Below are 12,056 nucleotides of genomic sequence, written 5' to 3'. Positions count from 1 at the left end.
GGGTGCTGGGGGGTCACTCTGGTTACGCAGGTTCACACAATACCTAGTACTAGAATTGGGAAGCATGGAGCATTATTAACAGGCCCAAGTATATAACTGCAAATATAGTAAATCTCTACTTTTTATTCCCTCGATCTAGGTTCTTTCCCCCAAAAGGTTCAAGGTAGCCGTAAGAGTTATCATATAATGCACTGCCTGAGTATACTGTATGCTTTCAAACAGCAGAGTCCAAACCGCAGTCATATTCTTCACAGACCAAGCAGCAGCCACACACTGGGTTCTGTGTCACTGACTATCGAGGAAAAGCACAGTGTGGACCCACCAACACTGTGTCCTCCCTCGGGTGGCTCTCGCTTTCTTACTGCCCATCACTCACATCTGGCCAGGCTGGTGGCTCTCCCCATTACTGCACGCCTCCAGTCTTCAGACAGACGGGAATGCTAATCCCTGCATCAGTGTCTCACTGATGGCACTCCCGAACTGGGGTACATGTGAGCTAAAGGCCAGGCAGCACGAAGCAGGCACCTGGGCGGAGGAAGCTTCAGGTTACAGGTGCACAGATTCTTTTTCCTAAACCACCTTTCTCTAATTATTTCAGGAAACAGAGTAACAGTGCAACACTGAAGAAATCTTAAGGTATGTTCCCCACCACGGCCGCTGAGCGGCTGCTGGGAAGTCGGAAGGCCATGCCCCCAGCACTGGGCCTTTTAGAGAGCTGCCTGTTCCTTCCGGAGCAAGGCAAAAGAAAGTTCAGGGTGTGCTCTGTATCCCAAACTCCCAGACCACAAGGTTTCAGAATGCCCTGAAGGGGTTAAAATCGGCGAGAAAAAACAGTATGAAGGCCTCCCAATAGATACAAACCTGGCACAGACACATCTTCAGGTGGGAATGAGGCTCTCTGGGGTGAAGACGAATCCTACTCTATCTCAAGGGACCTGAGAAACCTTCCCTGATCAGCAGTGATGGGGGTGAGGGGTGAGCACTTGGAGAGGCTGGAAGAACACCTGGCACGTGGAGAGAGGTGGTACTGACAGGGAGGTGGGGCCAGGGCGGGGGGGGGTTGGGGGGGTGATGGTAGGAGGGGACTGGGATACCTAGATTGCAGAGGAATTCTAGGAATGTGGGGTTAAGGGAGTGATTCCCAGACCCTGTGAATGTGTGAATGGTAGTGTATTGAAAGAAAAAATGGGGTGTGGGGCCTTGATCACATAACTCTGGGGAGTCCTGAAGACTCTGTCACTGGGGATGTCCCAGTGGACACAGGAATCCTAAGCATTCAGAAATCCTGAAATGAAAGAAACTTTGCAACCCTACTCTTATTTAATCCAGCATTTCCCAAACTCTTTAGGCAACTCAACCCCATCCACCCCACCTCCCCACATGCACACTCTGGACAGTCTTCACCATAGTTTGGAAGATACTGAGTTAACCACAGAGGCCCATCTCTACAGCCTGACACAGTTTCTTCTCAGCATGATGTCACCGGGAATGACAGAGGATTTCTGCTTGGCCCCGGACAGCTTAGTACTCCTCCTCCATAGATGAGCCTGGAAATCCATCTTCCTGGTGTTGTAGGAGAGGACAGTGAGGCACGGGGAGAACAAGCAGCTTCACAAACAGGGCCACATCTTTTACATGGTGAGGAAATGAGGGCGAAATGTTATTCAGAGACCTTTACAAACAACCAGAACAAAAGAGCTTTGCAGGTGTAGGCTGACACCAAAGGAAAGGCATTCACAGCAACCAAGCGGAAGGCCAAGGCTGGGATCCACAGGGGGGGAAGCACACATGAGAGAGAATGTGTGACCTCGGGCAGCGTCCACTCACATGTGAAATGTCTCCGCACTCAGTTCCTGTCCACTCAAAGGCATCACTTCCCCCTCCCACCTCACACCACAAAGACAAACACATCCAAAGCACGTACGCCAAGGCTGGCAAGCAATTCATGGCTAGGATTAAGAACCGACAAATATAGTTTGGGTTTGAAATATTGATATTGCAGTAAGTCACATGAAAGAATAATATATTTTTTAAAAACTCGCTCAGCAAATCCATTTCTATAAAAACAAATCAGGAACTCTCAACTAATTGTCAAATTATCAAACACTGACTTTTAGACTACCCACTCTTGAAACAGTGGAGAAAACACAAATAGGCAGGAAACAGAAACACGTATACCCAGACACACACCCAAGAACACAGTGCAAGAATTCATTTCAATCCAGAGCGGCTGGGACAGCCAGTGCCTTCAGAGATCCAGGGGTGTCCCAAAATGGAGGGGGGCAGCCTGCAGACTTCAGATGTAAAAGCTGCAATGCCGCCCGAATGTCCCTGACTCTGGGGGTTGCAGTCTGTCATCCTCAACAAGCCTGCCGCCATCTGCTGCCGTGTCAGAGGGAGCACACCTTACGGTCCTGATGCGACAACAACCAGAGGACCGCTAAGAGAAACGGGAAGCCGCCGTTTCAGGGGAATGAGTATCCTTCTTCTCATGCCCCATTCTGCTTTTTCTTCAAAGGACTCAGGACGTTCTTGTTACACTCCATCAACTTCATGAATTTCGAAAGCCCAAGAAGACGAGGTCTAAAATCGAATTGAAAAGGACACCCCGAGAGACAAGGTCTTGGCTTGAGTCAGTCCCCTCTGCGACTGCTCTCCTCCAACCTCTAGAAGACAGACGGCTAGACCAGGCACTCACCAGCCCACCGCCCTGCCTGGCCACAGCCAGGGAGACTCCTCCAGACCCATCACCTCCAACACCTGTGCTGTAACCCAGGCTGCGGCTTCCTACAGGGGCCGTCCATCCACAGCCAGAGTGTCAGCCCGGGATTGGCGAGGCTGGTAGGCGAGCCAGTAACACTTCTGCAACGTTCTGAAACCAGTGCTCAGACTCCAAGGTCAGAGGAAGATTCTGCCTGAGACCTAACAATCAAGTTGAGGAGGAAGTGCTATCACCAGCTTTTCAGCAGAGACAGTGGGGCTGAGAGAAGGGGCAGAAATGAGGTGACACAGACAGGAAAGCCAAGTTTAGATGCAGCTTCCCCCGGCTCTCCTCCACCAGCAGATTATTCATGCTGACAGGTTGCAGGCTAGTGATCCAGCATGTGGATCAGTAGATTTTGAATGAGAAAATGTTAATACTAAGATTGAGTTTAGACACTTTTAGTCTACGCCTTTTTCTGTAAAGGGTCAGACGGTAAATCCCTTTGGCTTTGCGGACCAGATGGTCTCTGTGGCAACTACTCAGCTCTGTGGTCCTAGCGCAAACGCAGCCACAGACGTGACTGAACAGGTGTGGCTATGTTCCAATAAGGCTTTATTTACAAAAACGGGGGTGGGGGCAAGTCTCATGGGCCACACTAGGCTAGCCCCTGGTCTTATGAGGTCACCCAGGATTAGGCCGTTATAGAGAGGAAGCCATCCCCCTGATGACAAGTCACACCAAGCCATCAAGGACCCCAGAGTTTCATGGAAGTGCTACACAAACCCCGCTTGGAAAGCAGAAGCAGCCCCTGCACCAGGTGCAGCAAGGGCTCCTCCTCACACGTCTGGACGCAGCGAAGATGGACAGCTGGGGCGGGCTACGCTACATAACGTTTAACATTTCTTTTAGTCCACAACTCAAGTAATAACTGTTTTAGGCTATCAGGTAGTAAGCACAGTCTTTCCATCTTTACAAGCAGAACACGGCATCACCTTGCCACATCCGCTTTCCAGCACACTTCTAAACAGCTCTATCCTCTCCCTGCAAAAGAGATTAAAACCAAAGAAATCACCCTGCCTCATAGCATGTTGAACATTTTTAACAGCTGATCCAAACTGGAACTCAAGCCCCTGTATGTCTTCCACCGGCTCTGCTCCAAGTCAGCATTACAGCCACAGAAAGGGCGCCTCCCTTTCATCTTTTATAAAAACATTTTTTGAAGAGTTAAGAGTATATTTTAGGCTTTTTATTTTTATTAAAACTTTGTGTGCGTATGTCTGTGTATTATGCAATTTGTCATTTTCAGAAAGGAAGAACAGTCATTTCAAGAAGTCTCTACTGTACTCCAGAATGTCCCAGTCTCCAAGGCCCACCTGGAGAAGACGGCAGAGCCTAGTCAAGGGGCTCCAATGCCGGGTGAATCAAGAAAACCATGGACATGTACTGCTGGCCTCTGCAGCGTACCAGAACCTGTCGCTGTGCGTCGGTGTGAGCTATAGCATCACCAACAAATGGCAAGATCAAGTGATATCACTGGAAAAGTCGATGGAACTTTCTACTACCATGTTAATAACCTCAAGCCCCTCAGCCATGAGGCAAACATGTTCCAGTTTTTAGCCTAGAAGCATTTGTTTCTACAGAACAATCTACTGAATCCTGAGCTTGGTGCTGTTATCGTATGATTAACCAATTCTGATGTTTTACAGATTAAATATCTAGTAAACAGACTTCTTGATGCTAAAAGAATTACAATTCATCCTTGAAACATTCCACATGAGCCATTGCTTTTCTCACATGGCTCCTTCTTAAAACTCTGATGTCAGGGCCAGCCCTGGTGGTGTAGTGGTTAAGTTCAGTGTGCTCCACTTTGGCAGCCCGAGTTCAGTTCCCGTGTGTGGACCTACACTGCTCTGTTAGCAGCCATACTGTGCTGGTGGCCCACATACTAAAAAAATAGAGGAAGATTGGCACAGATGTTAGCTCAGGGCTAATCTTCCTCAGCAAAAGAAAAAGAACTCTGATGTCTTCCTCAAAAATACTCAAAGTCCACCCAAGGAAATTATTAATAATGGAATCAGAAAACTGTGAGGGGAAGAAACATTTATTCCTGTGTGAAAATGGAAGGAATAATCATGAGTTGCTGAGTTACCCATTTGCTAATCAAAACTTGGACGAACTGACCACCTAATCGAGCACAGATTTAGGATTCTCCTTAGTCCCCCGACTGGGCACAAACAAAATCCTAGGTTCCAGGAAAAGTGCTGGTCACTTGGATGCCACAAAATGGAAAAGTGAAAACACTGGCACAGAGTGAAATGTCTTCATTTTCAAATCCTTTTGCCCAGACCGAGAGACACAGTAATGACAAAATCTCCATTTTCCCCACTGCGTGTGGGCTGTCCTTGGGGGGTGGGGGGGGAGGCGGCGCAAGGAAACCTACGCCACACCCCACTGCTCTGCCACCGGCGGACCCAGCAGGCAAGGGCTCCACCCAGCGTCAGCCAGCCTCCAGCACCTTCCCTTAGCTGGAACTCCTCCCGCTGGCAAACTACTGCCACCAACGCCTGACTCAGACGTGGAGGGATTCACTGAGCTACTTTTCTTTTACAAAAAATCTTTCTCTTTGCAGTCATGCTCAAATAGGAGCCTGGAGAACACAAGAGCATCTACACCTCAGTGCTGAATCCTCACCATAAAATACAGCTCAGACCTATCAATGGTATTCCAATGCACAGGGTAAAGGAACTCTCTTTAAAAACCAGCTATTTACTTTTCTTTTAAATAAAGGAAACACAATAAATGTAAGCCCCTTTACAATCTGAGGCTCTCATGAATCAATACAGTTGCACTTTGCCGGACCAAGCCTTACAGCAGTTTCTTAGACCCGAGACTGCTGACTTTTGGGCCTGGCTCATTCTGCTGTGGGACTATCCTGTGCATTGCAGGATCTTTAACAGCATCCCTGACCTCAACCCACTAGATCCCAGTAGAACCCTCTCCTGGTCCTAACAACCAAAAACGTCCCCAGACATTGCTAGATGTTCTCTGGGGCCAAGAAGGTCCCCAGGTGAGAACTGCCGCCCGACTGGATTCTTCCATGGTCTCTGTGGGACAAATAAGGCTAAGCACCTGGACTCCCACAGAGTCGGTGAAATGCTGCCAAAGGGACCTGAGGTTTGGCCACATCACCAGCAATGTTTTCCACAGCATGGATCCTGTGCCAGGTCCCCCCAAGGAAGACACACCCAGAATGTTCCAGGAAGCACCAACCTTCCCACCTCTCATGGGTTCATGCTATCAAGGCTGGGCCTCTACCTCACAGATGACCCCCGGCTTACACCAAATTCCATTCCCTGACCCCAACTCTCCAAATCCCTCCCAGACCCCCTGGGTTCCCCGAGAAGACTTCCACCTTCTTTGGAGTCACAGAGAGTTCCCTGGAATGAAACCAAGACTAGACCTGTAGCCCTGGCTGCAGGCTCCGCCCTGCTCCACAACCCTGTGCAGGTGTTTCTCCTTTGGTCTCAGAAGCCCCATCTGTAAAATGGGCAGGGGACATGACTGGATAGGACCCTCCACAGCCCCTTCCTGTTTTGGCACATTCCAGGTCACTCTATGGCTGCCAGAGGCTTCAGGCCTGGACATGACCCACTGGCCATGGGCTGGCACAAAAGTGAACTTTCCCCGAGAGGTCAGAGCCAGGGCCTGTTCTTCACAGAGAGGAAGGTGCCCCAGTGCTTCGCTGGCATTAAGCAGCTGTGCAGAAGGAAACCGCACATCACTAATCAGCTCCCTTTCACTCTGCTGGACACTGAATGCAGCTAGGAAGCAAAAGATATTTTTGGGTTAAAAATATGAGTATTTTTGTGGAAAACCTGCTACTTGTTTTCATAAAATAAAGTGCTGTGATGTCCTACACCTCACTGCCTTCTCATACTTTTATCTTTACACTAGAAGGAAATACAAAATAACTCCCAAACCAGAAGGACCCTTGTCCCCCACACTGTCATGGAATTATCACCTACATACACAAAAGAGAAAAAGTAAAACCAAATGTTGACGTATTGAGTCCCTGATTTTAACAGCTCCAAGTCAGTCCTTTATTCAGGTTTGACAGGGCCCTCCCCACAGAGACCCAACAGACCAAACTAAGGCATCTCCAATTCAGTTTGACCTGTCTACTTCTCAGGTGATTTATAATAATTTTTTCATCGAAACATCAGTTCTAGAATGAAAACCTGAGAAGACCCAAGTGAAGTTCCGAAAAGCTTCAAGAAATTTAAAACACTCTTTGATATTGCTGGGCTCTTTTCACTCCAGTCCTTCTATCACAACTCCTCCTCCTCCTCCTCCTCCTCCTCCTCCTCCTCCTCGTCCACACTTGTGCTTTCTCCATCAGGCATGCGGCTCTCAGACTCCTCTTCCTCCTCCCGAGCCAAGAGCTTCTTAAAAACTTCAAACTCCTCAGCAGAAGAACAGGCTGTCCTGGCCAGAAACTCAGCTTCTGAAACTCTGAGAATGTCCTTGAGTAAAGGGTTGGGGACCTGCGTCTGCCCCTTCTTATCAGGGGTCTGGTACCGTCCTAGGCGCTCGAGGAACGTGTGTCTCTGCTTGGTCTTGGTTATGGGGTACTGCAGGAAGTCGGTCCTCACCACGTCCACATGTTTAACCCCCATCCTAAAATAGGCATACTGGACACAGACACAGTTAGGAATCTCAGGCGCAGAACCCTAAAACCTGTCACTCCACAATCCGTACTACACTCAGGCTGTCCAAGAGCACTCAAAAAGAACTGCCTAATTAACCACGGCAGACCATCCTTGATACCCAACATCCGGATGATGGCTGACAGTTTTCAAAGCATTTTCAAGTTCATATTGAGGCAAATGCAACAGAAAATGAAGGGGCAGGAGGAAAAAATTAAGCTCTATTTTTCTTTAGGCAGGGGAAGAAAAACTAAGAGTATGGAAAGAATAAGCAAAAAATTCAGAAAACAGCTAGGGATGTGACCTAAGTCATCATAATCGTCACCAAAAAGTTAAGACAACTGTCACAATTATATTTCTAAAATCAACATGCAAAATAGGTTCTAAAGATAGGAAGATTTTAGCTATTTTTAACTTGGCTATTTCAAACAGGCCCCATTTGGACTCTGGGAATAGGGCTGGGTCATTCATTATTAATGGCAGAAAAGTTGCAGAATGGGCTTTATCTGTAGTAAAGAAGTGAAAGGAGTGAAAGCCAATTCTCTTTGGCTGGTGCGTGGAGAGGACAGAGGCCCTCCACCTGTCTACTCGCCCCAGGGTGTCTGAGGCCTCTTATCCATACAGTGGACCCACACCACACAGTACCTGCTGGCACTGCCAGTCACTCTATCGGTCACTCTCACCTGGAATTTGTACTCCAGTGCACCAGGGTCCTCCCGAAGAACATAGGGGCATCTGTGCAAAATCTCCGTTACCTGCTGTACCGTGAAAAGGCACTTCTCCTTGAGAACCCTGACAACACTGTCAATGTCCCGCTGACGCATGGTGAAAATTTCAGGGCAACAGTGAAGGACTCTCTTTAGTTTCCCTGAAGAACATAAAAAAGGGCAAGTGCATAAGTTCAGGATATTCCAAAACCCACCAGGCTGGCCACACCCAATTCAAGTTAGCCTGGGTCTTCTTAGAGGCCTGGGATAGGTCTTCCCAGAGGCACCATGGAAGGGGATGGGCCAGAATGACACACCTCCCCACTGACTCCCTCCCACTTCTCAGACTCACCAGCCCTCCCTCCCTGGAATAAAGAGGAGGCCTCTTTCTGGCTGAAAAAAGGCCTACTTCATATCCCAGGTCTCCTCCTCCTGCCCTCCTTGCCCAGAAAAGAATTTCACAGGGAGTTCCTGGAACGGTGAGACAGTTAAGATGGGATAGTAGCTTCCCCCGTGTTGGCGCTTTGGGTTCTGTTTCCTTCCATGATAAAACAGTCACAGAAGCATTCACAACCAACAATCTTAAGACCTGGGAGCCTGAACTCCACGAAAAGAAGTTCCCTGATGATAACTAATGTAATAATAAGAATAATCATGATGCACAACCACAGATACCGGTGTCCTAGTTAGTGGGGTGACCATGTATTTTATCCAAACTAGTGCACTTCAGAGTGAAGAAGGCTCTATTAATAATTGCATTAGGATAACTGGTACAACCTGAGACTGTCCCAGGCAAATTGGGGCATATGGGCTTCCTGTGGGTAGGAGGACAAAATCTAGTAACTGGAAACTTAAAATCCCTTATTTAAACTGTTAATATAAATCTTCCTAATAGCTGAGTTAGTAATTGTCTTCTTAAATGTGTCAGGAATGAATTTCAGTTTAGACTTTATACCTGCCTCTTAAGGCTGGGCGGAGCTTGCTAATTAATAATCATGGCACATAAGGTGTTAAGTTTAGCCTTTTAGGTTACACTGCAATGGGAAACCTGTTAAAAGAAACACACAAGGCCATCTTTTTGCTTATCTTCTGGAGGAGGCCTATTGATCCTCTGAAATAGTGGCTCACCAAACCTTTTCTTCCCTGCAACAATCTACCAGTAAGAGTCATGAATGAAGAAAGAATAATAGAACTCCTCTGGTCAAAGTGGGGAGGGGTTCTTGGAGACCCGCATGGGCCCCCAGCCCCTTTTCCAGGAAGCCCATAAACAGATCCACTGAACTTCCAGGATCCTTGAGGTATGAATCCTGTTGGAAGTGGGGGTGAGGCTGGAGGGAACAGCCACTCCACCAATTTCCTAGGAGCCTGGGAAGATCTCATGTTCCACAGCAAATCAAGACACCTACCTGGAATCCAAGTCTTTAGCAGGAACTTGGTCATAGTCACACATATCAACATCACACACTGACATCTATCTGCTGAGCACACACCAGGTGACCAGCACTGTTCTAGATGCTAGAACCCCCACAGTGAACAAACCAGACAGGAGTCCCTTCCAATTCTCTCTTCTAGTCCCCACCCTCCCCTCTTCCCTCTAACAATGCCCTCTGCAGAGGTCACTCCTCTCCCTCACCTCCAAGCCAAACCACACATTGCTCTCGAGGACTTTTCCCCAGAAACCTTCCCTAATCCATCTCACCTAGGCTATTCGTTCCCTAGCTCTGACTCCTCTCAGCGCTATGTATAAAATCTGCACCTTCTTGTACCTTCTCCAAGCGCAAGCTTTCGCAGGTAGCTGGAGCGCTTCTTCATGTGCATTATAGGCAGTTGCAATAACTGAGGATTTTTCTTCAAGGCCACATACACAGGCTCTGGATTCAAACCCAAGAGTATTAATTCTGAAATGATGTCCAGCAACTGTTGAGGGTGGGTGCCTGGTCGTATACTGAGCAATTCATTAACGTGGACATCACTGAAACCCATGTCCAGGAGGGAACTGATGACCTTCTCTCGCTCCGAACACCCTCGATCCACAGGAGTCCTCTGATTCTCAAGGAGGCACTGAGTAAGAGGTGTCCTGCACTCTGGTTCCTGCATGTACTTTCTGGGTTCACTACAGGATAAGTCCTCAAGGCCCCCTCGACTGGAGGCTGTGGTCAGTTTACGCAACAAAGAAGCAGTTGTCCTTTTCTGCTCTCCAAGATGAGGCGGCTGCCTAACAACATGGGCCCAAATGAGGGGCATCAGGCGGTGCCAGCCAAAGACCTATAAGAGACAGGACCAAAAGCGGATTATTTCCTCACCACCCCAATAGACACTACAGGATTGTTGAACCAGGGTATTTAGTGCCTTGGACCCACATAAACATAACAGTTTTTATAAGCAATCTGCAAAATCTTATCCAACCTCAGTCTACAGAGAAGGAAGCTCACAAATGGAGAAGAGAGTGTTGCTAAGAGCATAGAGATCAGAGAGTCAAGCAAGTCTCTGTGAGCTTTTGCTGCTATAACTGAGGACAGAAGTAGGCAGGAACAGGGGAGAACCAGTTTAAGATGACCTGGTAAAGTCTGCCTACCTGGGGAGACAACATTTTCCTCTACCCTCTAAGGTTCAGTGCCCTGGGTGGGGGGGCGGGGCTGAAAATTTAACTGACAACAGACAGATTAACACGAGGGGAAAAAAAACACACAAAGTTTAGTCATATACATACAGCAGGTCACAAAAGAGGTAGCTCCTTAAATGACTAAAGTTAGGGGCTAACTTAATAGGGGAGACAGAGGGGGAGAAAAAGCTTCCATGGGAAGAACAAATGGGTTTCTAGAGGAACAAAGGGAGATACGAAAGTTTGTGATAATGTTTGCTTATGCAGGTGCAAGTGGTCTTTCTTTTTCCTTCAAGGCCATAAAACTCCCCAGGAGAGGGACTCCATGGCAGCCTCACTCCCAGAAGTTTCTACTTTTAGTGACGTAAGGAAAGCTCCGAGAAAGCTTCTTCCTGTATCAGCTGAATCGCAAACGTCTTTAGTTTAAAATAATCTTCATGCCAACTCTGGGGGTCTGAGTTGCTATCCACACCTGAAAAATCTGGACCTCATGCTAGTCTCCCGATTCATGTACCTAAATTCATTCCGCAAAAAGAATCCTGTTGGATATAACTGGTCTAGCAGCCAACTTGTATGCAGAATTGCCGTTTACGTCAAAACTCTTCAGCGGTGCAGGCCAGCGCGTAACCGACCAGGCACAGATCGCTCAGGCACTCACTCGCTTCGCACCCCGTCCCAAAGCCCCTGCAGCGTCATCTACCGTCGTACCCGCCTCGGTCAGTCGGGTGAGTACCCGACGCGCTCACTTCTCCCTGGCCTCCCCCTCTCGCCCTGTGGGTGGTCCAGATACTCCCTCGGCCAGATTCACTCGCGAGTGGGGCCCAGCGAGGGCCGAGAGGAGCTGGGCTAACCGCGCAGTGAGTGCCTCGGGTCCAGGCGCGACACCACATCGGCGTGCACCGGCCTCCCCGGGAGGCTCTGGCTGCGAGATGCCACGGCCTGCCGTCACACACCCCGGTGGCAGCAGTGGCTCCTCCGCGTCCCTGCCCCCGTCCCCGGGGAGCCTGGGTACCCGGCCCGACCTCACCTGGCGGCCAAGCGCCGCCATAGCACGGAGGTGGCGCCTGCGACCCCGAGCCGGAAACGGAGCCCTCACCGGTCCTCCACTTCCGCCCTCCCCGGTCCGCTACTTCCACCCTCCCCCTCGCAAGCGCGAGTGCGCGGGAAGCGCGTTCCGCTGCGGCCCTGCTCGCAGCGTGTCCAGCGTTGGGGCGTCGCGCCGCTCGCCTCCCGCCGGCGCCGTGGGCCTGAGGCCGCGGGCCCTCTGCCTCTGTGCCCGGCTCGCCCACTTTCTGGAGCTGTCGGCCAGCGCAGCCAGTGCATAGCTCCGCCGGCAT

General features: G+C 49.3%; 2 protein-coding genes across 15 annotated transcripts in view; one reads left to right on the top strand and one right to left on the bottom strand.

The window, feature by feature from the left end:
* Positions 1-5,504, top strand: part of SNED1 (sushi, nidogen and EGF like domains 1) — an 80,228-nt gene extending 74,724 nt beyond the window's left edge. For 5 of the 13 annotated variants that reach the window (XM_070489182.1, XM_070489187.1, XM_070489179.1 and 2 more), the window contains 2 exons: positions 599-636; positions 2,519-5,504. In XM_070489182.1, coding sequence (XP_070345283.1) covers positions 599-635 — 37 coding nt within the window. In that variant the 3' untranslated portion in view covers position 636; positions 2,519-5,504. Of the gene's footprint in view, positions 1-598; positions 637-1,348; positions 2,170-2,518 lie in introns of those variants that run through there. The other 8 variants (XM_070489186.1, XM_070489181.1, XM_070489178.1 and 5 more) reach the window with 3 other exon arrangements.
* A 1,276-nt stretch (positions 5,505-6,780) lies between these two features.
* MTERF4 (mitochondrial transcription termination factor 4) lies at positions 6,781-12,056 on the bottom strand. Of its 2 annotated transcripts, none has more exons than XM_014842884.3 (4): positions 11,673-12,056; positions 9,884-10,382; positions 8,094-8,278; positions 6,781-7,395 (listed from the first exon to the last, which is right to left on the bottom strand). In XM_014842884.3, exons 1-4 carry the CDS (start codon positions 12,054-12,056, stop codon positions 7,033-7,035), a joined length of 1,431 nt encoding a protein of 476 aa, XP_014698370.2. In that variant the 3' UTR covers positions 6,781-7,032. The 2 variants fall into 2 exon arrangements, with proteins under 2 accessions (XP_014698370.2, XP_014698371.2); XM_014842885.3 differs by having other exon boundaries at positions 11,747-11,888.

The sequence above is a fragment of the Equus asinus genome, chromosome 19, assembly GCF_041296235.1.
Source record: "Equus asinus isolate D_3611 breed Donkey chromosome 19, EquAss-T2T_v2, whole genome shotgun sequence".
NCBI lineage: Eukaryota > Metazoa > Chordata > Mammalia > Perissodactyla > Equidae > Equus > Equus asinus.
This window is presented reverse-complemented; position numbering and strand designations above follow the sequence as displayed.